General features: G+C 38.1%; 1 protein-coding gene and 1 long non-coding RNA gene across 2 annotated transcripts in view; one reads left to right on the plus strand and one right to left on the minus strand.

Annotated features, from left to right (window-relative positions):
• Nucleotides 1-27098, minus strand: part of pappa (pappalysin 1) — a 160439-nt gene that overhangs the window by 78401 nt on the left and 54940 nt on the right. The window contains exons 8-10 of the mRNA XM_002935204.5: nucleotides 9450-9578; nucleotides 7802-7893; nucleotides 363-559 (exon numbers count right to left, since the gene is read on the minus strand). Coding sequence (XP_002935250.1) covers nucleotides 363-559; nucleotides 7802-7893; nucleotides 9450-9578 — 418 coding nt within the window. The remainder of the gene's footprint in view (nucleotides 1-362; nucleotides 560-7801; nucleotides 7894-9449; nucleotides 9579-27098) is intronic.
• Nucleotides 475-22127, plus strand: LOC116406671. The gene is made up of 2 exons (XR_004219734.1): nucleotides 475-591; nucleotides 19977-22127. It is a non-coding gene; the product is annotated as an uncharacterized LOC116406671 (long non-coding RNA).

Below are 27098 nucleotides of genomic sequence, written 5' to 3' on the forward strand. Positions count from 1 at the left end.
TGACTTATGGGCACTCCCAGAGAGGTACTGCCTGTAGTCCAGTAGAGAGCTATAAATTACATTTGACCACTGTTTATGTTTGTGTGTAGGAATTGAACCCATAATATTCTACAGAGCTTATCTGTTGTCTAATATGTAATCTGTTCCTTTTCTTCTTTTCAGCTTCAGTAGCTACATGTCAACTCATTTATATGCACTATAGTAGTCTTTCTGAATTAAACAGGCAATTTTTTGCCAGTGTAGGGAAATAATATATTTACTTTAAAAAGCAAGCAATGCTAGTCTACTTATAAGTCCAACTCTCTTTAATGGTGAATATAGTCATCTAGATTAGTGGGTTGGATGAATGCCTAGTACCATACCTGTGTTGCTGCTGGTTGACCAATCACAACCCACCCTGGGCAGAGCTGTTCACTCTGGTGTGAGACTGAGACGTTTGATGCCCATTGATCCAGAAATCCTTTTGGTGTATAAACACCACAGTCCTTAATGCTTGTCATTCTTTCAAACTCCTCACAGACTCCATCACCATCATGAAAATAGCATCTGCTGGGCTCATCTGCAATGGGATAGACATGTTTTTACTTCCAGGTACGAACTCTTATTTCCTTGGCTAACCAATCATTTAAACCATACATAAAAACATATGTCCTAATTACTGATAAAAATGAAGTTTAAACTTTTCAATAAGAGCTATATCATTTCTCTTGGTTCTGATTTATTAAATCTTATAGAAAACCTTTTACTTTTTTTTTACTTACTTAACACTGACAATGCTATCAATACTGCTTTGAACTACAATAACTTAAGAGTTCCATAGCATAAGGAGATACAATATACTTCCATAAGAGGCAATCCATTCTCTTTAACATTTCTATTTTCTCCCTACTCAGAGAACCTTAAATCAGCGCATTCCTAATTCCCAGTTAATAAATGGCATGTCTTTAAATGTTGGTACATACTGCTCTTTATTTTTAAAAATATATTATTCAATGTCAATGTAATGAGCAGAGTGTTCCCTGACTTCGTCTACACCAGAGGGCACTGTTTTGACTTATGAAGGAAAGGGAAACAAGAAAGGACCTTGTTTACTATCCAAATGTTCCTCTTCAAGCTCTGATAAATCTCATATGATCTTGATAAGATCATGTGTCCCTGACAAATGAAAACTTGGAACCTGTTCAATCTGATTGATTAATTTCCACAACAAAAGAAAGGGTCTTTGAATTGCTGCAGTCTAGGTTACATTGTAATCTCAACAGAGGCTAATTTGTTCTTAATTTTGCCCAGGACCCCTATAAATATGCCTGCCAAGGTTAGCAGTGTGTTAGGGAGGATAAGTACAAAAAGACACAGAAACTGTCCAGCATGGCTTTACTCCCAGTTTACTAGGTTCCTGATTTCCGAACAGGTTGGTGTGCCTCGTTCCCAGTACACAGAGCTCAAGTACAGCTTATCCTATGTCAAAACAATAATTTTGCTAATACATAGTCCACCAGAAGAGAAAACAGGATACATTATTTCAACCAGTCTGTAACTGAAAAAAACCCTCAAATTTCAGCCAGCAAAATAGCTTTACAATTTGATGAGAGCATAAATATTCTTTCCTTGACAAACTAGAAAAGGTCAGTTTCAAATTATGTCTCACCGTTGAAATGCACAGGTCAACAGCAATCCTATTCAGGTACAAAGGGGCCAATGGCCAAGTCACCTAATGATACTTCATTCAGGTCTCTGGCTACAGGAACCAGACAGTCAGGATATGAACCTATCTGACATGGGCATCCTTCCACAAAACAGAACACTGCATAGACATCTATGTGCCAGGACTTTAAAGTCCTTAAAAAGTGGCCACATTACTGAGAGCAAACATTAGTTTAGCTTCCTGTTATTCTGCTCTAAATACAGAACTGACCAGCAGATTATTTTTCTTTTATACACAGATGAATATATGTATTTTAGAAAACATATAACAGTACAAAGGGCCAGACAAAAACCTTATTTTTAAGCTTCTCTGTTTATATAGGGAGAGTTCCAACAACAACAGGTTTCATGCCACATCACTATCCGTCCGAGAAAAAGGGACAAATATGTGCAAGCATTGTCTCAGAGCTTTGAATTCATGGAGCATTCTTAACCCCTCCAAACCTGTCTTCTCTGGCACTGCTTAGAAGACCAAATTGCTCATCATTGCTTCCAAGGCTTTGATATAGATTAGTACATTTGCCTTTTATCTTTCAACAAAACTAAGTCCAACTCCAGACTTGGACGATATTTGCTTTTCATAATTACCTTCCCTCTGTACCACAGAGGGCCCTGTTTCCCAGAGTTCACCTTAATTTGTGTTATCTCTGTTACTACATATTTAGCATTCTTGCAAAGCCCCCTGGCTCTTTATTTCCTTCTGGTGAGCTCAACCTTGTACTCAACCATAACTTCCTTTCTTCTTTACTAATGTGTTTGTATTCTATTTTTTGTAGCTGCATAAACATTCAACATCCCTAAAATACCAAAGGTGTCTTGATCATTATATAAGCTATTTTTTAATGACCATTGCATAAGCAATAGAAGCCTTGGGCTTTCTTTTAATAGATAAGACTAATATTCTAATTAGTCACATCTGGTTGCAGTTTTAGACTGGTTATCTTAGACTACTGACTAGTGTGATAATGTAGAATATCAAAGCTGGCCTAGGGTCACCTAAACCACCCATTTTGTATTCATAGTTCTAAGCGGTGCTAGTAACAATATCAAAGCATAAAGCGGTCTATGTTTTTATAGATGAACAGTATTGTGTAAGAAATCTGAGCCATGACCATTTTACAGTTCATAGGGTATGTATGTATTAACTGAGAAACAATTCAAATTCTTAGGTTTTTAAAAGAAAGGAACATATATTATTAATAATTTCACTCAGCACTGCCCATTGATAACTTATACCTATGCCACAATTAGATGATGATAGATAGATAGATAGATAGATAGATAGATAGATAGATAGATAGGCATAAAGATAGATAGATAGATAGATAGATGATAGATAGATAGATGATAGAGGATAGATAGATGATAGAGGATAGATAGAGAGATAGATAGATGATAGATAGATAGATAGATAGATGATAGATAGATAGACAGACAGACAGATAGATAGATGATAGCTAGATAGAGCGATAGATAGATACATAGATACATAGATAGATAGATGATAGATAGATAGATAGATAGATAGATAGGCAGATAGATAGACAGATAGATAGATGATAGAGGATAGATAGATGATAGAGGATAGATAGAGAGATAGATAGATGATAGATAGAGAGAGAGAGAGAGAGAGAGAGAGATAGATAGATAGATAGATAGATAGATAGATAGATAGATAGATAGATAGATAATAGGATAGATAAACCTTCGCCAGGTCTAGGTTGAGTGTACATCTAAAGTTTACTAGCAACCATGCACACAATTCCAAGCAATTTATCACAGCATGCTGACCAGGCACAATAAGGCACCTACATGTTCTAGACATTTCGGTATTTATTTATTCCTGTTTATATTAAAACTGGTTTCTCACCAGCTTTCTAGTCTAGTAGTGTCACTTAGAGCAAGGGCCAAGGAAATCCAAGGTCAATGTTTTTTTCCGGGGCTGGAGCTCCTGTTTGGAAAATAATGGGCTGCTTGACCATCTTACCTGTCTTTCAAAGTAATTCCTAGCTTGGATTTAAAGGGTTATTTACTATGTCCAGGCAAGGTTCAAAATGCAAAAAGTGGGTGCAATCTGTGTTTTTTTCACTTTGTGCCCAGCCCTATGTTCCACCAATCATTAAATCATTGCCTTGACTGTGTCCTGTCCCTAATCTGAGCTGGACAAGTTATGGAGGACCAAGGGGCACAAGCTGCAATAGGCCCTGTACTTACCACCTATGGCAGATGGTAATGATAGGGCTATCTTGTTTTCTCTGGTGCTGTGTTTTGCACCATGCACTAGATTTATTATCCTGCCAGACCTCATATGGAAGTACTGCTTGAATGAGCAAGGTGGGGCACACTTTTCTCCCTTTAGCTTGCATTTTGTTTTCAGTCTCCTCTTCCAAATAGATTGTAAGCTTTTTAAGCCAGGGACCTCATCCCAACTGTGTGCTAGCACTTAAACATAGATTTACGCCTTTTAAAGTTCTGCGTATATTTGTGGGACTATACAAATAAATGCATAAAAATCAGACAGAATTCTGACATTTCAATGAATAGCCACTACAAATAGTTGTAAGGAAAAACACATAAAGTAAAGACAACTTTTGCTAGGCATTTTAAAAAACGTATCAAAATTGTCTAATCCAGAAACCTGGCAAACCTTTTGCTTTTTGCTGTGACGGAGGCCAGTTTTCCCCCTTTTGTACTTATTCCTTTACTATGGTTCAAGTTGAGAAAATTAAATAAAGAAAAGAATGACTGTTGCAGAAAATTCTAAAATGATGAGAAAATGATTCCAGAAATTCAATGTACTACTAAACTTGTGCATACATCTTATAGAAAAGTCAATTTAGCAATTAAATAATTTCAGCTGCAATAAACATGTTCGTTTTGTTGCCAGCATTCCCTCGATTTCTAAATATTCAGCGTTTACCCTTACTATTGAACATGATTCCATTATGCTTGCTAAAAGAAGAAAAATAACGAAGATGATCAACCCTGCCTGGCTTTTCTTCTTTTTAAGATTTTGTTCTGTGAAGGCCAGGGCAGCCTGACTGAGTAAACATGCAGGTCCCCGGAAATAGGCTGCTAAAGCTTTATCAGATTACAGGGGGCCAAGGGAAAACAAAAGAAACCCTAATTAAGTTATAGCTATGAGTGCCTGCAAACCATCTAAAAAACCTAGCCAAAGCTTGAGACAAAGTGTACCTGTCAATAATAGAGCCAGAGATGCTGTGAGGGAGGAGAACATTCAATTCATTGTATGGCTAGTATCCTATAATAAACTAGTGGCCCTGACTGCATTAAGTAACACAGATCTTCTATTATGTCCTTTTTCACAGATCTTATGCTTTATCTAAATATTTATTGGCCACTCATTCTTATTAGATGATGTCAATGGAGAATGTAGAGATAACAGCCTTCCAGACAGAGCAGGCAGATCTCCTTTTCCACTGCATTATTCACTTAAATTAGGTTGAAATGAAGCTGCTATGCTTTTCTTTATCAAGTGCTGCAGTCTTAAACATGTCTAACTTGAAAGGAGTTATTAGTAATAGTGAGGAGATGGGGGTGGTCTAGGACTCAGCTCAGTCTGTTCTTAGGTGGCATAACATTTTATCAACATTATAAGACATATATACCAGCCAAACACAGTAATGAAAGTCAGATTGGTGAGTGACATGAGAGTATTTTATTCTATGCCAGAGGTAAACTGAGAACTAAAACTCATTCCAACATTCCAATATAGTTTGTTTGATCTTATTGTATGAGAATAATTTAGCACATCTAACAATACAGAACCCCTACTGATTTAGCACACTGGCTTGTAGCTTCAGATAAATAAATGGAAGTCTTAGTCATAAATGTGAGGTAATGTCTGTTAGCATTAAACAAAAAGTAACCAAAAAATACATGGTATAATGTTATATTCATATTAAAGTAGTTATAGACCCCAAAAAGTCTATCCAGAGTTCTCTTCTGGGCACCTTTGTAATTGACTTTCTACTTACATTTGTTTAAAATATATGTTACCACAATCTAATACTTGTTTCAGATCATCAGCAAAAAGCAAGATGAGTTAATCTTTTTTAGGCAAAAACAAGGGCCTATTCACAGACCTTTTATAGTAATATAACGGAAGCAATCCGCAGTGATATCTGGTCTTTAACCACTGCTGGTTTTCCTAGGAAAGTTAGCTAAATAACAGCTTTATGAACTATGTGGTCAGCATAGAGGGGCACTGCTGCCTTGAATTGCTGGGGTCCTTGGTTCAATGCCCCCCAGGGCACTATGTGCAAGGAGTTTGTATGTTCTCCCCAAGTCCACATGGGTTGCCTATAGACACTCTGGTTTCCTCCTACACTCCAAAAACAGTTTGTTCTTTGGCTCCTGTTAAAACTGAACATAGTGAACCAGGGCCAAAACTGATGTATAATCTTTGTAAAACACTGCAGAATGTGTCAGCGATATATAAGGAATAATAAATACTAGGCTCTAAGATTTGTAAACTCATAGTTCTTTTAGCCTTAAGCCTGAATGTGCGTGAGCAGTACTGGTGAAACGAAGCAGCCAGACTGAAAAACAGCCAGCTAGCTAGACCTACGATCTGCATTATGATATTAGATTTTAAACCAGAATGGTACGTTTCTTCCCACACACAATAACTAACAACCGACTTTCTGCTTGTCTTACAGTTAATAATTAAATGTTATTGAGAAATTGAGAGTTGTTTAGGAAATGCTTACGGCTACCCTTACAGCCAACAAGGTCAGTCCTTCAATCCACATAAAAGAAATGTATACGTTACAGAGAACTTAGACTTAAATTATCCTACATATTAGTGTTTTTTCTCAGGCATACAGGCTATGAACAAACTTATGCACTAGTTTTTGCCATTTAGAGAAGACTGTGGCAGACCATGACCTTGCCACTAATAGAAAATATCCATATAATGGATTTATGCAAGTTATAGAATAGTTGTGAGAGAAAGGTTTCAATTTGCTGCTCCCATACGGGTTTCTTTTGGCGAGAGGAGAGAAAGAACTTTGCTCCTCATTGTATGAGAAATCCTTGTGGCTCGCAGCTCGGCAGAATTTCCCTTACCTGTCCAACTTTATTACTCCATACTTTGGAGCCACTTTGGTCATCTTTCTGTGAGTTGTGGTGGTATTATACTCGAGTAAGTGCCCCAATAGGCACAAAACTCATTAGGACAATACCTTTTGTCCTAATAAATTAACTTTTAATTTCTTTTTGTTACTTTTTGGGATCCCACATTATCTCTTTTCAACTGTATTTTGGCAAATGTTTCTCTTGGCTTAAATTTTCGGTGAAAACTCGCCAGTGTATTTTCCCCATACATTTGTAGTGGGAAAAATCCACTTACTGTAAGTGTCTTCACCATAAAGAAATGACGTACATGGGAAAATTAAGAGGAGGAGGGGTAAATAATGCGATTAAAAAGTATCTGCTCTGTCTTTATAATGGGAATTCTCCAGCCTGAATCTGGTGAAATGTAATTCTTGTGCTCTTGGTAAATTGGAGAATATTGACTGCACCTGGAGAAGAGATGTGAATTTACACCAATGCAAAGAGAAATGTCAAGTTGATTTTTCAAAACTGCTGTGGGGAATTTTAATTACTTGTGAAACAAACTGTTTTTTTTGCCTAAAATATATAACACAGCCTTTTAAATATGCCCTTAGCTGCAACAAAATGAAAACATTCAGCATTCTTTTTCTTGCTCAGGAATGGCATATCATTGAAATAAGCTGACTGATATTGTGGCACAGAATTGCTTCAAGATGTATACATATGTACATATGTATACATACATTTCACTTTTACAATTCTGTTTTATTAGCAATCAAAACACTCAAGTAATATGCCTGTATACAGTGCTTTAATGATACGTCTGTATCCAGTATATATGCCTTTAAAATAGCAAATATAACCCTAGGATAAAATGTGACCTTAATATGTAGTTTTGCTAGTTATTCTCTAAGCACCATAAATTGCTCACATATATTTAGGTGAAGACGTGATGACAGGGATATTTTAGTTATTAATAGTAATCAGTAGCAAATGACTCTGAGATGTATGAACTTACCAAGGCAGTTAAAAGATACCTCCTGTCGGCAAAAGAATGAGCAGCCATCACCATTCAGCTTGTTCATGTCATCACATTCCTCTCCAAGGTCCCTACAAGAGAAGGATACCTTTAGCTTCTGATAACGGTGAAACTGGGGCTAACTCTCCCTTCCATAGTTACAGTGCAGTGTTTGTAGCAAAAATGGTGCCATTGTTTTATGTAACCTCTCCCTGCCATGTATAGTAGATGCCATCACAATTGAAAATGTGCACCATTTGAGTGCTGTAATATAGGGGTTTACAAACAAAAGTGCATCAAACCCTTGGCAAATGTAGGGAATTGAAAAAAAAGTTTGATATTATATGATAACAAGGTCGGCATTTTTCACTGAAAATGGTGTCTATCTCGTCAATCTCGCCTGCCCTTTGTAAAGAATGTGATTTAGTGGGTTCTGTGTCATGTCATCAGAAGGCTGCCTTGAATTCCAGAATCCCAATGTTGAGATACAAGCTCGTTGTTTAGAGATCTGGAGAGGGAGACAACTATGATTTAGGAACTATTGCAGCACATGTATGTTTTTTAGTAACCTGCGTTCCATCTTTGCCTAATTAGAACCGCAGCAATTTAATGGCAAGGGCTTTTAAAAAGGTTTTGTCTGACAAACTACTTTCACTGGCCCATGACCAACAAGAAAAAGTGCTCTTAGTTTGTGTGTGACTTTCACCTTATCCCTGAAAAATGACACTGTGATGTAGTTTATAAAAATGGGGGTGATATAGATGTCCATCCAATGTACTTTAAGGTAAATACCCCTCTGTTCTACTTTATATTCTAATGCCTCTGTGTTTTTTCTGTAAACCTCTGTAAACCTTTTCTCAGATTGTCAGGATATGGGCAATTGTTAAATGGAATAGCATTGCAAAAAATGTGGGCACCCCTTAGTTAGGTTGCCTATATATATTCTAGTTGATCCAGTATATTGTGATTGGGTCCCTAAGCTCAGTAAGTGACAGCAGCACAGAGCATGTGCAGGGAATCAGCAGAAAAGAAGATGGGGAGCTACTGGGGCATCTTTGGGGGCACAGATCTTCCCTGCTAAAGGGCTGTGGTTGCCTTGGGCTGGTACAGAAACCCAAAACTTAGGGGCGTAATTATTATACTGTGTAAAAGTAATTTGCCGAAAAAATGGAGTAAAAAGCTGTGTAAAATTAATGGAAAAGATTGCCATCTGAACGCCGGATATTACGCCAGATATTACGCCGTTATTTTCCATAAGTTCCGGTGGAAGAGAAACTGTGTAAAACAAACGATTTTATGCCGTTTTTACGCCATTTTTACACGGCGAAGCCTGGTGATGTGTGGCGAATTTTCTCGCCGTTTTTTACACAGCATTTCTACCCTACTTCTTTAGTTAACCATTAGTTCTCCTTTAAGCTTAAAGACCTTATAGAAACAGTGCTTATTACTGGACAAGTGTAAGGGTGTCCAAATGCACAAAAATGACTTAAATATATCATTTGGCAAGGGGTGCCCAAAATTTTGCATTCAACTGTGTTCTTTATTCTTCTATTTCAGGACCAGTTGCCCACCAGAAAGCTCTAAACGTAAGGCAACAAGTTAAATGCATCCTTTCAGAAAATGCACCATTCTTTTTAACCTCTCTTACTCTTGGATGATTCCATCACCACAGTAGCCACTTCCATGTTGATAAACCAATTCTGGGGACGGCTCACTCTCTTTATTGCCAGACATGGTCACCACCTGATATTTGTAGATACTGTTTAGCTTTAAATTCCTGCAAGAAAGAAAAAATCACTGGTCATAATGATGATTGACACAAGTATAAGGCACTTTTTAACTCCGAGCACTGTAGTTCTGGTGAATTAGTCAAGCTTTTCCCAATTTTACATATTTTTTCCAATGCATTTGCATTGTGCCGGCCAGCTCTGCTAAATGTCTATAGTTTTTATAAAAATACATATCTTTTTAAAAATGATGCAGAGTTCTTTTTGCTAATTACATAGTTTCCTTACAGGATTGAAGACCATGGTTTTCTGAATGTTTTTTAAATATATCTGCATGCCATAAAGCATGACAGACCTGCTGCTTTGAGAGTGAAAGAAAACCATCTGGTTATACATTCCTATGCAAGCAAAAACATGTAAAAACTGAAATATATATTTTCCCATAAATTACTGGACTGTACCATTACAAACTGCTTTAATATTTGATAAGAGTTTCATTTACAGGCACTCCTTTTTAAGGGAATATCTAAGTGAACAATATTTATATCCAGTTAACAGTGCATGTCATTTAACAATGTCCTTTATCATGTACCTTTTAATTGTAAATGCTTATTACTTATTCAGGGTCAGACTGGGGGCTGCCGTCCCAGGGGCCCCACGCCCCCAAGGTGCCCCCGGCGGGTGTGTCCCCCCACCCCCCTAGGGGCCCCCGCCGCACACCTCTTAACCACCCACAGTTGCCCCCACCCGATGTCCTTCCCTGAGCGCGTCAGTGAAACACATCAGGGGAGGGACACCGGTGGCCAGGGAAGCAAAGGCAGGGATGGAGACTGGGGGCCCATCGGGTTTTTTCTTGGGGGCCCATCGGGTTTTTTCTTGGGGGCCCACTGGGTTTTTTCTTGGGGGCCCACTGGGTTTTTTCTTGGCGGCCCAGTCCAACCCTGCATATAAAAGCCTTCATGAATGACAAGGTCCACAATAGCTTCCCTTAGCTTGTTTTAGGATACATTTTATATAATGTGCTTGGGCTCAGATGGCGGTTTATAAAATTTACCTGTGGTTCTTTTAATTTAGAGGCAGATTTATCAAAATTACAAATTTTTGAGTATTTTTTTACTCAGATGTGTGCTTATCACAGAAAAAATGCAAAATTGTATCTCTTAAAAACTTGAAAAGACAACTTATTTATGAATGGGTTTTCGCAGAACTTGATTTTTTCATTATTGTTCCCCAGAAAATAACTCCCATAATTTGTGATTTAATAATGTTTAATTTACTTTTTATTTTTAAAAAGAAAACTCGACAGGTTTGATCTGTCGAGTACCATTGAGTCCTATGGAGGCTTAGAATAGTAGGGGAATAGAATAGTCAGTGACAGCCTGCCCTTGACAAATTTTCAAGGACAAGTTAATCCCCTCATTGTTTTCAGTTTCACCCAGCTTCAAGGGGAACTTAATCCCCTCATTGTTTTCTATTTCACATTTTTCAAGGGGAACTTAATCCCCTCATTGTTTTCAGTTTCACCCAGCTTCAAGGGGAACTTAATCCCCTCATTGTTTTCTATTTCACACTTTTCAAGGGGAACTTAATCCCCTCATTGTTTTCAGTTTCACCAGTTTTAAGTGAAACTTAAACACATTATTGTTTTCCAAGAGTGCCAATGCTCCTAAAATGGCTGCTGGAGCAATTCCTGTTTGGGAAAAATAAAGAGGATTCATGGAAACGAATGTCAGTTTAAACCCACCTTTTTCGAGTTTTAACAATGCTTTCAATTTGAAAAATTCGTGATTTTCGAATGTAAACTCAACATTTACATACAAACAATTCAAGCATTATCGTGACATTTTATAAATACAGCAATGATCGAGTTTAATTCAAATTTATACCATGTCAAGTTTATAGAAAAATTTGAGTTTCTCATTCACAATTTTTGCTGCAGAAACTCAAATCACTGTAAAATATCAAATTGGAATGTTATTAAATCATCCCCTTATGATATTTTTATAGATTAAAAAGATAATTTCCATTCTTGAGTGGAGTATTTTATTTCTAAAGGTGGCCATACACGTGGCGATCCGACGATGTTTCGTACGACCATCGGTCGCACGAAACATCGTAAGATCCGCCACACACCATTCAGGGCTGAATCGGCAGGTAAGGAGGTAGAAACAATAGGATTTCTACCTCCTTCTGCCGATTCAGCTCTGAAGGGAGAATTTTGGTCAGGCGCCTTCTATGGCGCCCGATCAAAATTTTCAAACTTGTCCGATCGGCGAGTCGTCCGATATCGGCAGCTTCCTGCGATATCGGTCGACTCGCCGACATGCCATACACGCACCGATTATCGTACGAAACGAGGTTTCGTACGATAATATCGGTGCGTGTATGGCCACCTTAATTCTACCGAGAGCATAAAGAGTTTTTGCCTTGAGGGTTAGTTGTTTGCTAATTCTCTATAGTGTTATCTAATTGTTTGTTTTAGACAAGTGAACAGTAAATAAACAATGAAATACACAATACTGTATGGAAAGGTATTGATACTGAATTCCTCCTTTTGTAAACCATAATCCATTTGTAACATTGTATGTAAATTAAGTCCTATGGACATAGATTGCTGTCATATAGATGCTATAACAGATTTTGTCTACTGCATAAGGTCAGTTGTACTGGAAACTATGATGGCCGTATTGGTGATAGTCATGAGACACAAATTTTCTTAAAAAAAAGCGTCATTATTTGCCAGTATTTGTCTGAATTGTTTTTAAGCTAACTTTGTGCTATTTAGGGTCACAATATGGTGGTTAAAAGTTTGGGTATTTATAAACCATGAAGAAGCTCAAAGGCATTTGCAGCATAGCAATAAAATGTATTTGGGAATCCCAGCTTTTCGCAGCAGTTTTACATGAAGTCGGAGTCTTTTATTTCCCCATATAAACCTTTTTATTGCTATCTGGTGGTGTTTAATGTATTATCTTGTTATAGGGTTAGGGAGGCTTTAAGTTCATACAGAATATGGGGAAATATCATCATTTTGACTACCTGGCCAGGATAGATAAAATATTGCCCATTTCTGGAGACCTGTTTTAAAGGAAAACTATACCCCCAAACAATGTAGGTCTCTATAATAATATATTGCATAAACAAGCTCATATGTAAAACTTCATCTAAATAAACCATTTTCATAACAATATACTTTATATATAAGGGCCGCCCCCTGGGATCATAGGATTCACAGTGCACACAAACAAGCCAAGGCACACATACATGCTAGGACCCATCAGCCAATTAACGGACAGAGTTCTGCCTTTTGCTTCTACACTACTTCCTGTTACAGTTAGAGCTGCATTATTTCCTGTCAGGTGATCTCTGAGGGAGCACACAGCCCATCACTAAATGGTGGATCAAGGGAAAGGATGTAAAAGGGCAATATTTACTGATTTATATATATATATATATATATATATATATATATATATATATATATATATATATATATATATAATCTGTTGGATAAAGATTCATTCTGGGGGTAAAGCTTTCCTTTAATCTTATTTAGAATTAACAAGACTGCCAGAGGTCAAGACACCTCCTGGGTCTCATTATATAATTAATATATCATTGGTCCACTTGAACTTTAGGAAAATCAACTGGGTTTTAGAAAAGTTTAATTTATAAAGTAAGGCTTTGCAAAAGTTGCCTAAAACTTTTTTTGTAAAACTGGCAGCACATCTTCTGGGTCTGAAATATACAGCATCACATAGTTGGCAATAAGCCAATTTCGTGTTCTTTATCATTGCCAGGTTTGATTTAGGCCATGGCTCTAATCTTGGCGGCTAGGGATTCCATAATGAGATTAAAAAATAAGAGGGGAAGAAAGGACACCCCTGGTACGTGCCAACAGTTTGTTTAAATTTCTTAGCGATAAATTCCATTCTTGAAACACTGTCTGATAGGTGTGACAATAAGGCCATTTATGTTTAGGAATTTCCACCGACCCTGTCAGAAATCTTTTTGGCATTGAGAAAAATGAACAGAGTCAAGTGGTTAAGCATTATGGACACTTGGATCAAATTAAGAGCTAATTTCATGGGGTTTTGCATTGAAGCCCTGCTATTTCTGGCTATGTCCCAGTTACTGATAATTGCAATCAGCTGTAGTTTTTTTCAAGTTACTACGTTTCAGAGAAAAAAATTGTCTAACCAATCAGCACAACGATTCCAGCCGATTTCTGGAGAAGTCAATGGGGAGCAATTTTGTGTTTTAATACCTTGGCAACAAAACACCTAGACATGCTACGTGTGTCATTGTTTTTAATGCCTATCCAGCTGATTATAAAAATGTTAGTAGACATGGTAATAAACTAGTAACTCACAGTTAATTACATGATAATGTCAAACAAAGCTTCCAGCAGAAACCAGGTTTGAAGTAGATAAACAATAGGCTGAACTTCAATTTAAATTCATTACATTTACATAGGATGACAGGTCTTACCCCTTTCCCTATTAACACTGCTGGAAGCTTAGGACAGTAAGTAAAATCATAACCAGGGACTGCGTAATGTATCTGCTGAACTACAGTATTCACCATATCCTTTGCAGCTGAACTTCTTATTTGCTCAAATGTACTGTCTTTGTATTAGGCTGTAAATTACAAAAACTTGGTTGGCTAGTGGCAAAAATAATAAATAAAAAACAAATAAATACAAAAGTATTATAGAAGTGATACCTATATTGGCTAACAATAAAAATACATTGCAAGCTTTTAGAGCTCGAGGCCCCTTCGTCTGGTAAAATATTTATTATTAATTTACTATGTTGCAAGCCATAGCGGAATACCAAATGTAATCTTTACAGACCACAGTTCGGGATTTTGCCCTGTAATGTGTTCAATAATGCACCTGCTGCTTAAAGACCAGAGAAATCTCCAGTTCCCACTACATGTGGAAAAAATCATCCGAAAACAGCTGGCCCCTATCACAAGAGGCAGCATTGTGGGGAACCTGAAAGGATTTCTGGCATCTCAGATACGCAATAGATTCATTCTCCATGGCTGTCCTATCCCTACTAGGTAGGGTACAGGTCCATAAAAACCAGAAATGAGAAAAAACATTTCAATTGTTATTTATTTATGAACAGTGGTAATCTTGAGATTGTAATTCACAATACAAACTTTCAGGAAGCTCTAATCTGATGAAGTAGGTAGTATAAAAACATCCTGTTTTTAAAAAAATGTACTTGCATAAATAACACACTAACGATACCAGTAAATCCCACAATCCTGAGAAAAGGTTTAGGTAAAATAGAAACACTGCTGAGAGCATAGCTACCTCTACTATTTGTAACGACTATTATATAATCTTTAACTGGTAAATATTTTTATACGTTTATGCTTTTAAAATTACCGTAATTACACTTATGATAGGGATGTTGTTATATGACAATGTTTGTAAGCAAGAGAAAGATATTTTCATCAAAAACCTGTCATAGTCTATTTTGAAATATATTATTTGTGTAACTTCCAGGCCTTACTGGCATTTTCATACTAAAATTGTACCTCCCCAATTTTGAATATTACAAAACTGGGACTACTTAGAATGTCCACACACCCAATCAGCCCAATCTCCAACCCACTTTCCCTGCTCTTGGGTTCTTCCTCTGCATTCAGTTGTGCCATGTGCTAAAACAAGTATAACAAGTAGCAGCATGATGTGTGAGATAAAACACCAATCAGAAGTCCAACATCCAATTTTGGCTTTATTTTGCCTTTATTGACTGCCTCCAGCTAATATAGACTTTTGATTATTGTGGTTCATTTCATATGTGAGTTAGCTAAGTACTACTGTATATTTATCATTAATATGTTGGGTTCTTGACTGTTACCCATGCTTTACCTAGACCTTGTGAAATATATGTACAAGGTTCTATTCACAGGCTCTTATTACAAAGAGACAGTAGCGATAGCATAGTACAGGTATGGGATCCCTTATCTGGAAACCCATTATCCAGAAAGCTCCGAATTACGGAAAGCCTGTCTCCCATTCCCATAGACCCCATTTTAATCAAATAATACAGAATTTTAAACTGATTTCCTTTTTCTCTGTAATTATAAAACAGTACCTTGTAATTGATCCCAACTAAGATATAAATAATCCTTATTGGATGCAATGGGTTTAATTAATGTTTCATTGATTTTTTAGTAGACTTCAGGTATGGAGATCCAAATTACGGAAAGACCCCTTATCTGGAATACCCTTGGTCCCGAGCATTCTGAATAATGGGTCCTATACTGTACCTGTACTCCTAAGTTGGTTGTTTCAAAATAAAGGGAACAAAGGAATACTTTTACAGTGGGCTACAACCATACTATATTGGTTGGATAAGGAATATGTCACTATGTCAATTTAGGAGCCCTAGTAGCTGACAGATAGTTATTGAGTATTAACTGGTGGTCCAGGGCACATTGTGATGTATTTCACTTAATTGCAGTCTTAGGGCATTTTTGTCCTTTGAATCTTGCATAAGCTGTTGTATGACGGGCAGTCTAAAGTTACTGGGGCATGGCCAGCCATAATTCTCTAATAATTCTCACAATGGCCTAAAAACCAAGGAACAATGTAAAAAATGAATTCCTGTAGTGAAGGGAGTTCAGAAGGAAAATAATGACTCTTCATTGCATGCAAGTAAACATTTTATATCTACAGCAGGATCTACAGCAATAATCTCCAGCATGGGTAACAAAACATCCAGGGGTGCAGGCAAAATATAGCATACTCCAACAACCCAGGAAAGTCTTAGGAAAATGTTGTTCTTGTTACTAACATAAGCTGGGATGGTGTTTGGGAGGGAGTTTAAAGTTATTGGGGGGGGTGTACAGCTATAGTAGGCTAGTAATTGTTTCCCACAGTCTAAAAACCATAGTACATATATTTCCCCTGTTCTGAAGTAAGTTTAGAAGAAAAATAATGGCTTTTCAATGCACGCATATGATTGCAAGTAAACATTATACATAAGGGCTCATTTATCAACAAGGCCCAACAGCAATCACCACCCAAGTCAGGCAAACTGAATCACTGCTGGCAAAAAGCACTGATGAGAAAACATCTGTGTGCAAGCAGTGCAACAATGCATCAGTGCTAGGGAAACTGTGTTTTTTAACAAACATTCAACGTCCTCTTATTTAAATAATTTAACATTTACATTTAAATAGTTTCAGCCAATAATTAGCTTTCAAATTGATTGTGAGATTAGATATGTGTAGTTAAAATTAGTACAACTCCATTGGATACTGTGTAAATGTAAAAAAAAAAAAAAAGAATGTATGATTTGCAAATCATTTAAACCCTATATTTATTTGCAAATAGTACAAAGACAGATCAGATTTTGTGATAAATGTTATTGTTTTCTGAAAAATGTATGCTCATTGCGAACTGAATGTTGGCAACGCATTTTAAAAAAGTTGGCATAGGACCAATAAAAGACTAGAAAAGTTGTGTAATGCTATAAGGAGCCACTTAGTGAGACTGGGTCTCTAAGAAGTAAAGGTGGATAGGGGGTCACCACCCTGTGAAACATTGTATGAGCAAATATTGCAACAATTTCAGAACACTCTTCGATGTAAAATTGCACAGAATTTGGGGATTTCATAATCTTCGGTATATACAAGGCTAAAAAACAATATTGGGTGGCCTTTGGGTCCTTCAGATGGCACTGCATTAAAAAGACCCACAATTCTGTTGTAAAAATCACTGCATGGGCTCAGGAATACTTCTAAAAGCCACTGTCTCTAAACACAATTTGTTGATTCAAAAATGCAAGTTAAAACCTTACCGTGCAAAGAAGAAACCATGTATAAACGTGATCTAGAAAAACCACTACTTTATCAAGGCACAAGCTAACTTAAGATGGATTGAGGCAAATTAGTGAAGTCAGGGGTGGGCCAAGCCAACCAGGCACCCTACACAGTTCGGCTGGCCACCTTGCCCCTGCATACCAGTGACCTAGCGGGGTAGGGGAGAAAGACTGTGCTCAAAGACAAGCAGAAGGGGGATTGGGAGCATGGGATAGGGGTAGGCAGGAGAGGTACCTTCCTGGCACCCCCCGGCGTTGTGCCCAAGACAGGTGCCTCTTCTGCCTACCCATAATTCCAGCCTTCGGTGAAGTTGGACTGAAGTGAGTTGTCTTGTGATCTGACCAATTAAAATTTGAAGTACTTTTTGGAAATCATGGACACCACTAAAGAGGAGAAGGTCTATCTGGCTTGTTATAGTTCATAGTTTAAAAGAGCATATGGGGGACCTGGTGGCTTGCATATCTGGGAAGCACTATTACCAGTTTTTGGAGCCTTTTTCAGGGAAGGCCTTACTTATTTTAGCAAGACTTTGCCAGCAACTGCAGAAAATGTTTACGCAGTGCCATTAAGGGCTGTGGCACACGGGAAGATTAGTTGCCGCACGACAAATCTCTCTGAAATTCCATCCCACCAGCGAGAATGTAAATCGCTGGTGGGATGGCATACGCGGTGCCGCAATTGGCAAAGTTGCCTCGCTGTGTATTCCATACCACCGGCGATTTACATTTTCGCCAGTGGGATGCAATTTCGCAGAGATTAGTCGCCCACACCAAGGAAGATTTGCCGCGAGCGACTAATCTCCCCGTGTGCCACAGCCCTAAAAAAAGAGGTGATACAACACAGTGCTAAACACGTCCGATATTTTTTTTAAACATTTTGCTGCCATTAAATTCAATATGAGAATTCAGAAAATTTTCAACATCTGCTATGTTGTCTTTGTACTATTTGCAATTAAATATAGGGTTTATATGATTTGCAAATGCAAATGTTATCATCATATTTCATAAAGTCTCCCAACTTAAAAAAAAAAAGAAATGGGTTGTAGTAGTAGTATCTTTTTAATTATTTTTCTGCTTATTCATTCAACCCACTAGATGGTTGATGACCCTAGGTGGCAATTAGTTCTTTTGTTTTCAAACTGGGGCCATACAAATTAGAACCCACAACAAACTAACATATTAAAAGGTTTATGGTCTAGTCACTAACTGATCTAGTCAAAAATTGAGATAGAATTGTCAAAGTGGCTTGCCCACACCGCTGAAGTGCTTTGCCATGTCTGATTGTGCTTTATCTGAGGCAAGTGACATGTAATAAAAGGAACAAGATTTGTCATAGTAATCCATAACAACCAAACAGGTGACCCTTAAATGCAACATCCTGATTTATTACTGTGGGTTACAAGTGCAGTAGCATCCATCTTTTATTGCATTAATTATTAATTTGTTTTAATTATTAAACACAAATATATAGAGGGCTCATTTACAACATATTGTGCAAAGTGCAAAAAGTTAGTGCAAACTGATATGGGGTTTTTTTTTTTTACCCCTTTTCACCTCAGCCTTATGTTAATGCTCAAAATCTGGTGCAAAAACCTGTCCCAGTTGAACGAATATGGCACTGCCCCTTGTTCGGCAGCCCTGTATCCATATAAAGGGATGAGGCTGGGTGCTACATCTACACGTGCTGTGCTTTTGCATTTGTGTCCAGGGCATGTAAATAAGCCATAGGATATCATACTCATAGCTGTAATTTCAGCTTGATATTTCAAGCAACTTATTTAAAAAAAAAAAAGAAATGTTTAAGCACACTTTTTTATTTTTCTTATTTTCATGCTGTATGCGTGCTTCTTCCACTGTCTGTGTCATCCAATGCACAATGCAGCCTGTTCTACATGATATAAACAGCACACGTAGTACTAGCATTGGAAGCTAAAACCAGAGAGACAAGTTGTGGCATGCCCAGAAGTCAGTAATGATGTTACCAAGCAGTCCGTAATCCTGATACTATATGTGCCGGAGTATAAATAAGTAGGAAAAAAAAAATGGAATCAGCGTGCGGGTAAAAAAAAGTGTTTTCATTTATGTACAGCAACATTAATCCATAATACAAGCTCTCGGTCATTTTAAAAGGCTTTTCATGGCTCTTTGTATTTCAAGGGCTCAGTTGATTGATAAAAGTATTAGGTTACAACATTACACATTTGCTTCTTATTCCCAAAAGTAATCAGAGCGACAGCTTTCAGTGCCACTGGGCCTCGCAGACCTAGCGATCAAGCAAAGCTGCTGGTGAAAAAACACACACACACTATGGGTATCCACTGGGAGTACTTAATCTACCTTCCCTCAAGAAGCTCTTATTACAAGTCCTGCTGAGGTCAGTTTAGGACACCATCCAACCTTCTCTCCCATTCCTCCATTGCTTCTGTTTATCAAAAGAATTTTTTTTTTTTTTTAATAAAAAATATGTTATGTAGCAACAGGAATATACAGCAGATCATGAGTTTTCTTTTTTTGAGGATTTAGGAGGGGGTTGAACAGAAAGTAGTTGCTGAAAAGACATCAATGGAAACACTGAATTCTAATGTTAATCTTTTACTGCAGCTGCCAGAAAGATGCTTGTATAGAAAATAGACAGCAGGTGCCGACACCAACACGCCTTCCTCTCCGCTCCTGCACCAGTGAGGTCCATGTGGGGGCCAAGGGATTGAAGGAGGCCCCAAGGGGATCCTAAGGTCTTCCTCATTAAAAATCTGGCATGGAGTGGCACACAAAGGACATGAAAAGAAAATGAAAACTGGAAGGAAAGATTGTGGGATGCAAATAAACTAAGCTACAGAAACAAGACAATCTGATAAAAGTCAATGGATATGACAAACATCTAGACAAGTGGGCAGCATAGCAATATATTTATAGAGCACGTTTTTATCTACATATAAGCAGTTAATACTGAGCAATTAGAATTGTATTATTTAAGACTAATACCAATGCATTAATAATGTTAAAAGTACAGCACAGTGATGTATAATGTTGTAAAGACAACAAGAGACTCCACAATCTATTTTCCAGCTATAAAAGAGTGGAAGTTCACAGGACTCTAATTTATAGCCATGCACATTTTCTTTGTTCATTTAACCTTATTAGGAATGCCATTTTAATATCATAAATAAATATGTAGATTGTCTGTACATGTCAAGGAAAAGCCCTAAGTTCTGCCTGACAAAAACTCCTTGCTGGCACAACTTACTCGGTACAAATAAGGATGTATGCCTGTGGGGTCTAGGCAGAATTGGTTGTTATGGATCTATGGAGGGATTTGATTTCATTTTATGCTCTTGGCAACAAATGAGAGATTTGAACTCTTTAGAAGTGGAATGAGTTTAAAATATAACAATAAAGGCTTCTATACTTGGGTATTTATTTCTCCATTTAAGTTGCACCAAATCTGAATGAACACCCAACGAGGCATACATGTATAACAATGATTAGAATACTGCAGTAGCAAACTAGAACACATAACTACAATAGCATATATAACCATTATACTTGATACTTCTGCCTGACGTAAATACACATTCAAAAACTACTGAGTTAAATCTGGATCTACTACTACTAATATACTACTACTAATAAAAAATATTACACTTGTTTCAGTCAGTTTAGACTACTACTTCAACATTACCTATCAGTACTATACTGATACATCTCTGTTTATCCTTGTACTAGCTCCGCATACATCAGGATTAAATATCTGGCCATACAAAAAATCAATCAGCCAATCAGGTAATTTCTGGCAATGTCAGACCACACACAATAAGATTAAAGGCTGTCTAAACAGAATCTGTAGTAGCAATGTCTCCCATAGGAAGGTGAGTAGACAATAGATAAACTGGAATGTTTACATTGGCTGACCTGGAAATGCCCATCTCTGTATCTCTGTGTTTGGTGTGGTTTGATTGTCTCATAAGGCTGAACAAGCAGAACAGTCCACCAAATGTTTGGCAAAATCATACATTATGGCTGACCATATAGAAAGCCATTCAGTCTACAGGCCAGATTGCACTTGCTAAAATATGGATATGACCAACCTAGTCATATGATCCATTGTCATATTATCACAGGTTTATTGTGGATAGCAATACAGTGCTTGCCTAGTGCTGACCAGCCGACTGATCTGACTAGGTTTTGTTTTATAAAAATGCGTGGAGCACATTTCATGTAAAAATGAAAGAACCCTGTGTGTATCAGGTCTAACTTACAGTTACAGTAAAGATCCTTTATCATGTAGGCATATGGCAACAGTGTAAAGGTTGGTGGTTCAAAAACTCAAAATTCTACTATCTCTAATCAGTATTAAAATCGATTATTATATTATTATGTTTTCTTCTTGCACCCCATTACTTTCTCTTGTCTTCTTCTTTATTTTACCAACATATCTTTTTGAAGGAACAGTTCTGAGCAATATGTGAAATCTGTACTGCACATCTGTTGCTCTACTAATAAGAATATGTGGAGCGCAAGAAGAAAACAAAAGGGATCGTAGTTGAGCAGAAGAAGGGAGAATAAAAATGAATTTAAAGAAATATGTAAAGCAGAAGTCAAAGTTAGAAGAAAGAGAAAGCTTTGGTTAGAAAGCTCCAACATTTTACACTGCTGCCATGTGCCTAAACCACTAGCCTATCAGAGCCATTGATAATACTGGTGGTTCAAAATGACCTTATCCTTATTAAGCTTGCAATGCAGTGATAAAAAAAATCTCTAAAAAGATCTCTAAAGGCTGGTCTCCTCGGGCGCTTGCAAATCAGGAAGAAAGCAATGCACCCCCTCCATTTTGCCCCCATTTGCTCCCATAGACAGTACCCCCATAGAAAGTGCCCCCATAGACAGTACACCCCCATAGACAGTACACCCCCATAGAAAGTGCCCCCCCATAGAAAGTGCCCCCAATTGACCCCATAGACAGTGCCTCCAATTGACTCCATAGACAGTGCCCCCAAATGCCCCATAGAAAGTAGCCCCCATAGACAGTGTCCCCAATTGCCCTATAGACAGTGCCCCCCATAGAAAGTGCCGCCATAGACAGTACCCCCCCATAGAAAGTGCCCCAATTGACCCCATAGACAGTGCCTCCAATTGACTCCATAGACAGTGCCCCCAAATGCCCCATAGAAAGTAGCCCCCATAGACAGTGTCCACAATTGCCCTATAGACAGTGCCCCCCATAGAAAGTGCCCCCATAGACAGTACCCCCCCATAGAAAGTGCCCCCAATTGACCCCCATAGACAGTGCCTCCAATTGACTCCATAGACAGTGCCCCCAAATGCCCCATAGAAAGTAGCCCCCATAGACAGTGTCCCCAATTGCCCTATAGACAGTGCCCCCCATAGAAAGTCCCCCCATAGACAGTACCCCCCCATAGAAAGTGCCCCAATTGACCCCATAGACAGTGCCTCCAATTGACCCCATAGACAGTGCCCCAATTGCCCCATACACAGTGCTCCCATAGAAAGTACCCCCCATACACAATGCCCCCATAGAAAGTGGCCCCAATTATTCCCCCCCCATACACATTGCCCCCATAGAAAGTGCCCCCCATACACAGTACCTCCAATTGCCCCCATAGACAGTACCCCCATACACAGTGCCCCATAGACAGTACCCACAATTGCCCCATACACAATGCCTCCATACATGCTCCTTCTTCAGCGGCTCTGTTCCTTATGCGGCTCCTTGTCCGGCAGCGACAGGCCCTTTTATAAGGTTGTGCTCCGTTCGTACGTGTGATGTCAATAAGCACAGGGCGCAACCTTATAAAAGGGCCTGCCGCCGCTGGACAAGGAGCTGCATAAGGAACAGAGCTGCTTAAGGAGCCAGAGCGCCCGGCTTCAGCCAGCGCATCCCGCTATCGCGGATAGTTTCATGAATATCCCGCATTTCCGTAATCTATTAAAGAAATGCGGGACATTCATGGAACTATCCAGGACAGCGGGATGTGCTATTAAAAGTGGGACAGTCCCACGCAAAGCGGGGGGTTATGTATGTATGTCTGTCTATTATCACCCATTTTTTCCATAGGTTGTGGGCAGCATGATATTTGACACTTTTATTAATTGTACCCACTTACAATAGATAGTGGTATAAACCAAGAACTGATTGTTTGGAATAATGAAATAAAATGTAATTCTAAAAAACATTTCCAATATTGATTAATTAAAAATGTCTGTATTTGTTTACCCTTTTTTTCTCTGGATCTGATTGAAATAAAATATTAGGAGTCAAGTCTCGTTATAAGGTATATTACTGAGCTGGTGTTAAACATTGTTTCAGAAGATAGAGCCAGAAGTGCAGAGAATGTAATCAGTCACATTGGCAATGGTTCAACACAAAATTGCTCAAGTGGGCATTTCCTGTCCCAAGCGTACAGCGATGGGTAGATGGTATAAATATGACTTACTACTGATGCAGGGCAGAATTGGGTGCCTGATTGGGTGCTTGAGCCTCCATGATAGAATCTGATAAAATTATGATTCACTAGCCGGTTGAAATTTAGTAAATTTTTACAGACCTTAATCTTATACAGTTTGTATCAGTACTTAGAGGTTGCCCCCGTAAAATGTTTAAGGGCAATAGCATATAGGGTGATTTCCAGGAGTCTGCTGTCCATGCCATTTCCATTGGATAACAAAAAACTTGGAATAGCCCCTCGAGGAGGCTTGAAGGATAAACACCTGGACCCTTCTGGTAAACTTGCAGGTTAATATATATAAAGAAAAAACAAAGAAATCCAGATAAAAAAACACATACACACAAATATTAATATGAAAATGTATCTGTATATTTAGTAACATAGCCATCCTCTATCATATCATGCCAAATTATACATGTATAATCTGGACAAGTGCTTGAAATATTTCAGAATATATGAACAAATTGAATTTATCATAAATCTCTTTACAGCCATTCTATAAAAATAAATTATTCTTGAGACCACACAAGCAAAACACAGTACACAGCTCTATTGATATGTTTTATGGCCCTGACACACAAGAGTGCTTTATTGCCCGATGAGAAAACTCTACCACTGGGGATGAAGCACCTGGGGATGAAGCAATACCTGATTCTTCACTTTCCTTTCAATAGCTGCATGTAATATGTTTTATGTGTGTCAATTGAAAGGAAAGTGAAGGGACAGATATTGTCATGCACTACATTGCCCACGGGAGAGGAGATTTCCTGCCAAGCAATGAAGCACCCTATATGACATTGCCTTTATGCAATATTCATTAACTTTGTCAAATGTTTGTGCTTTCTTCCTGAATAAAACAGTGTTTTCCCAATCTGTAAATGATAACATTCTGATATAAAAATCAAATAACAACTGTTAAGCCAATAAGGAAATTAGCCTACAAAATCATACTCTGAGTATTCAGTACTTGTTTTCTAAAGTAGGTTAAATACAACATTGCTTATTTCCACAGTAGCTATTCTGGGTGACTTTAAAACCCAAGATTTGGCTAGGTTACGCCAGACAGATTCTCATTTGTGGGTCAGTTACCGCAGTGACAACTGTATATACTCGAGTATAAGCCTAGTTTTTCAGCACCCAAAATGTGCTGAAAAAGTCACCCTCGGCTTATACTCGAGTTGGGTGCCATGCGTCCCTCTAGACTAGCACCCTCTGTCCTTTGTGTGCAAATTAGGCCACCTGCAACCAGACCCTCCAGTGCCTGTTGTTTTTGTTGACCCTCTTCTCCACTTACAGAGCTAGTTTACTGTTTTTCTTTGAAATAAATATTTAAAAACACATACCCCACTGATGCCTGAATTAATGTAATTTTATTGGTATTTATTTTAATTATTGAAACTTAGCAGTAGCTGCTGCATTTCCCACCCTAGGCTTATACTCGAGTCAATACATTTTTCCAGTTTTCTTAGGTAAAATTAGGTACCTCGGCTTATATTTGGATCGGCTTATACTAGTTAAGTAGTGTGTTCCTGGTAGATAAACTGCTTTAGACATATTTTCTTCTGTTACTTTCACTGAATTATATGAGGTGGAACTTATAAAATAGTTGTGACTTGTTTATTCACTATTGGATAGATGGAAGGGGTTTTAAATTGCATGCTAACCAATTTAGAACTTGTACCTATCTAGGCGGGATATTTATCGAAAAATCCAGATGGCGTATTTTCTCGAAAGCGACCAATATGCCGGAGTACTTAAATAGTCAGGATTTATAAAAGAAAACACAAATAGCAACCAGAAAAACTTGACAAGTAAAATCTGGTGTGCTTCTATAGAAGTCAATAGGATTGTCTCTAACAACATTATTTATTTCCCTAGTTTAATAAAACAGTTTTTTTCAGTTTTGGCGCAATTGAAAATAAATGGAATAATGTGATTCTCGCTTGTGTGTACATTTTTTTTCCATGAAAAAGCATCCTGTCATTTCCTTAATTTTTTGTTAATTAAAGGTAGAGCTCAAGGGAAAAAAATGTGGTTAAGGAAAAAAAAGTTGAGCACTTTTATTTTCAACAATTGCATTTTTTTTTTAATCTTGAAAATTAGTAAATAACCCTCTATGTGTCTCTCTTGGTAGCATGTGGTTCCATTTTGTAAAGAGGTCTATAAGTTCATGTATCTGGTGCTAATAGAGGCATACTACACCTAGGACAGCAAAGATGTGGGGCAGCTTGCCACCTGCTAGCCGCATCTGCACTGGGGACTGGACTGAAGATTTTGATAGCTATTTGAATCTCCTGCCCGCTCAGTCCCCAGTGCAGCCGAGCCAAACAGTAGTAGAGCAGCAGGGACTTACGACTAGGTAAGGAATGGGGTACAAGCTTTGGGGGCGGGAGGGTGCGAGCGTGCAGGGTAAAAGTGCATGGGGGCAGGGGTTTTGAGCAGCCTAGGGGTGCCCCAGGTTTTAATTTAATAGTAAAATTGCACACCTTATAGCCAGATCAAGGTTAAGGATACAGAGGTAAAAAACTAGTTGTCCTACAACTTGCACATGGAAAGCCTGGCAAACAAATTAAATAGACTAAATAGTAAGTGAATATTAAATACAATTGAAAGCTGCCTAATGCTAGTTGATCCAGAGGAAGGCAAAAAACCCACCAGTAGCCTCTCCAATTTGCCACAGAGGGGTGAAATTCTTTCCTGACTCCAAGATGGCAATTGGACCAGTCCCTGGATCAACTTTGTACTACGAGCTGTTTTAGTAGCCCTGTATTTCCTCACTTGCTAAAAGGCCATCCTTCCACTTCTTAAAGCTATCTACTGTATCAGCCAGTACGTCTGATTCAGAGAAAAAAAAATCTTTCTGAATTTTTATCTACATTTGACTGAATTAAGCAATAAACAAATCATGCCTCGTGGGCCAATACATTATACCTAGGAATGCAACAAAGTTGGAGCATACCTTTTTTGGCAAAGCAAAATGAGACAGATTTGCTTATCACTAATCAGTCTCTTTTTGGCAGGATTCAGCCGAATCCAAGTGTCGGGCCAAACTAAATTCAAACCTGAAAAATAATGTGACTTTAGGTCCCATGATAAAGGAAATTGCAATTTTCTTTCTGTGCACTATGTGCACAAAAGTGGATTTTGTGCATCCCTAACTATACCACTAAAACTTAATACATGCTTAGCTTACTACCAACCAGTCTCTTGGAATACTGCTAAAGCCCATGCCTGATAAAACAAGAATCACTCTACAGAT

The sequence above is a fragment of the Xenopus tropicalis genome, chromosome 8 (genome assembly GCF_000004195.4).
Source record: "Xenopus tropicalis strain Nigerian chromosome 8, UCB_Xtro_10.0, whole genome shotgun sequence".
In the NCBI taxonomy this organism is placed as follows: domain Eukaryota; kingdom Metazoa; phylum Chordata; class Amphibia; order Anura; family Pipidae; genus Xenopus; species Xenopus tropicalis.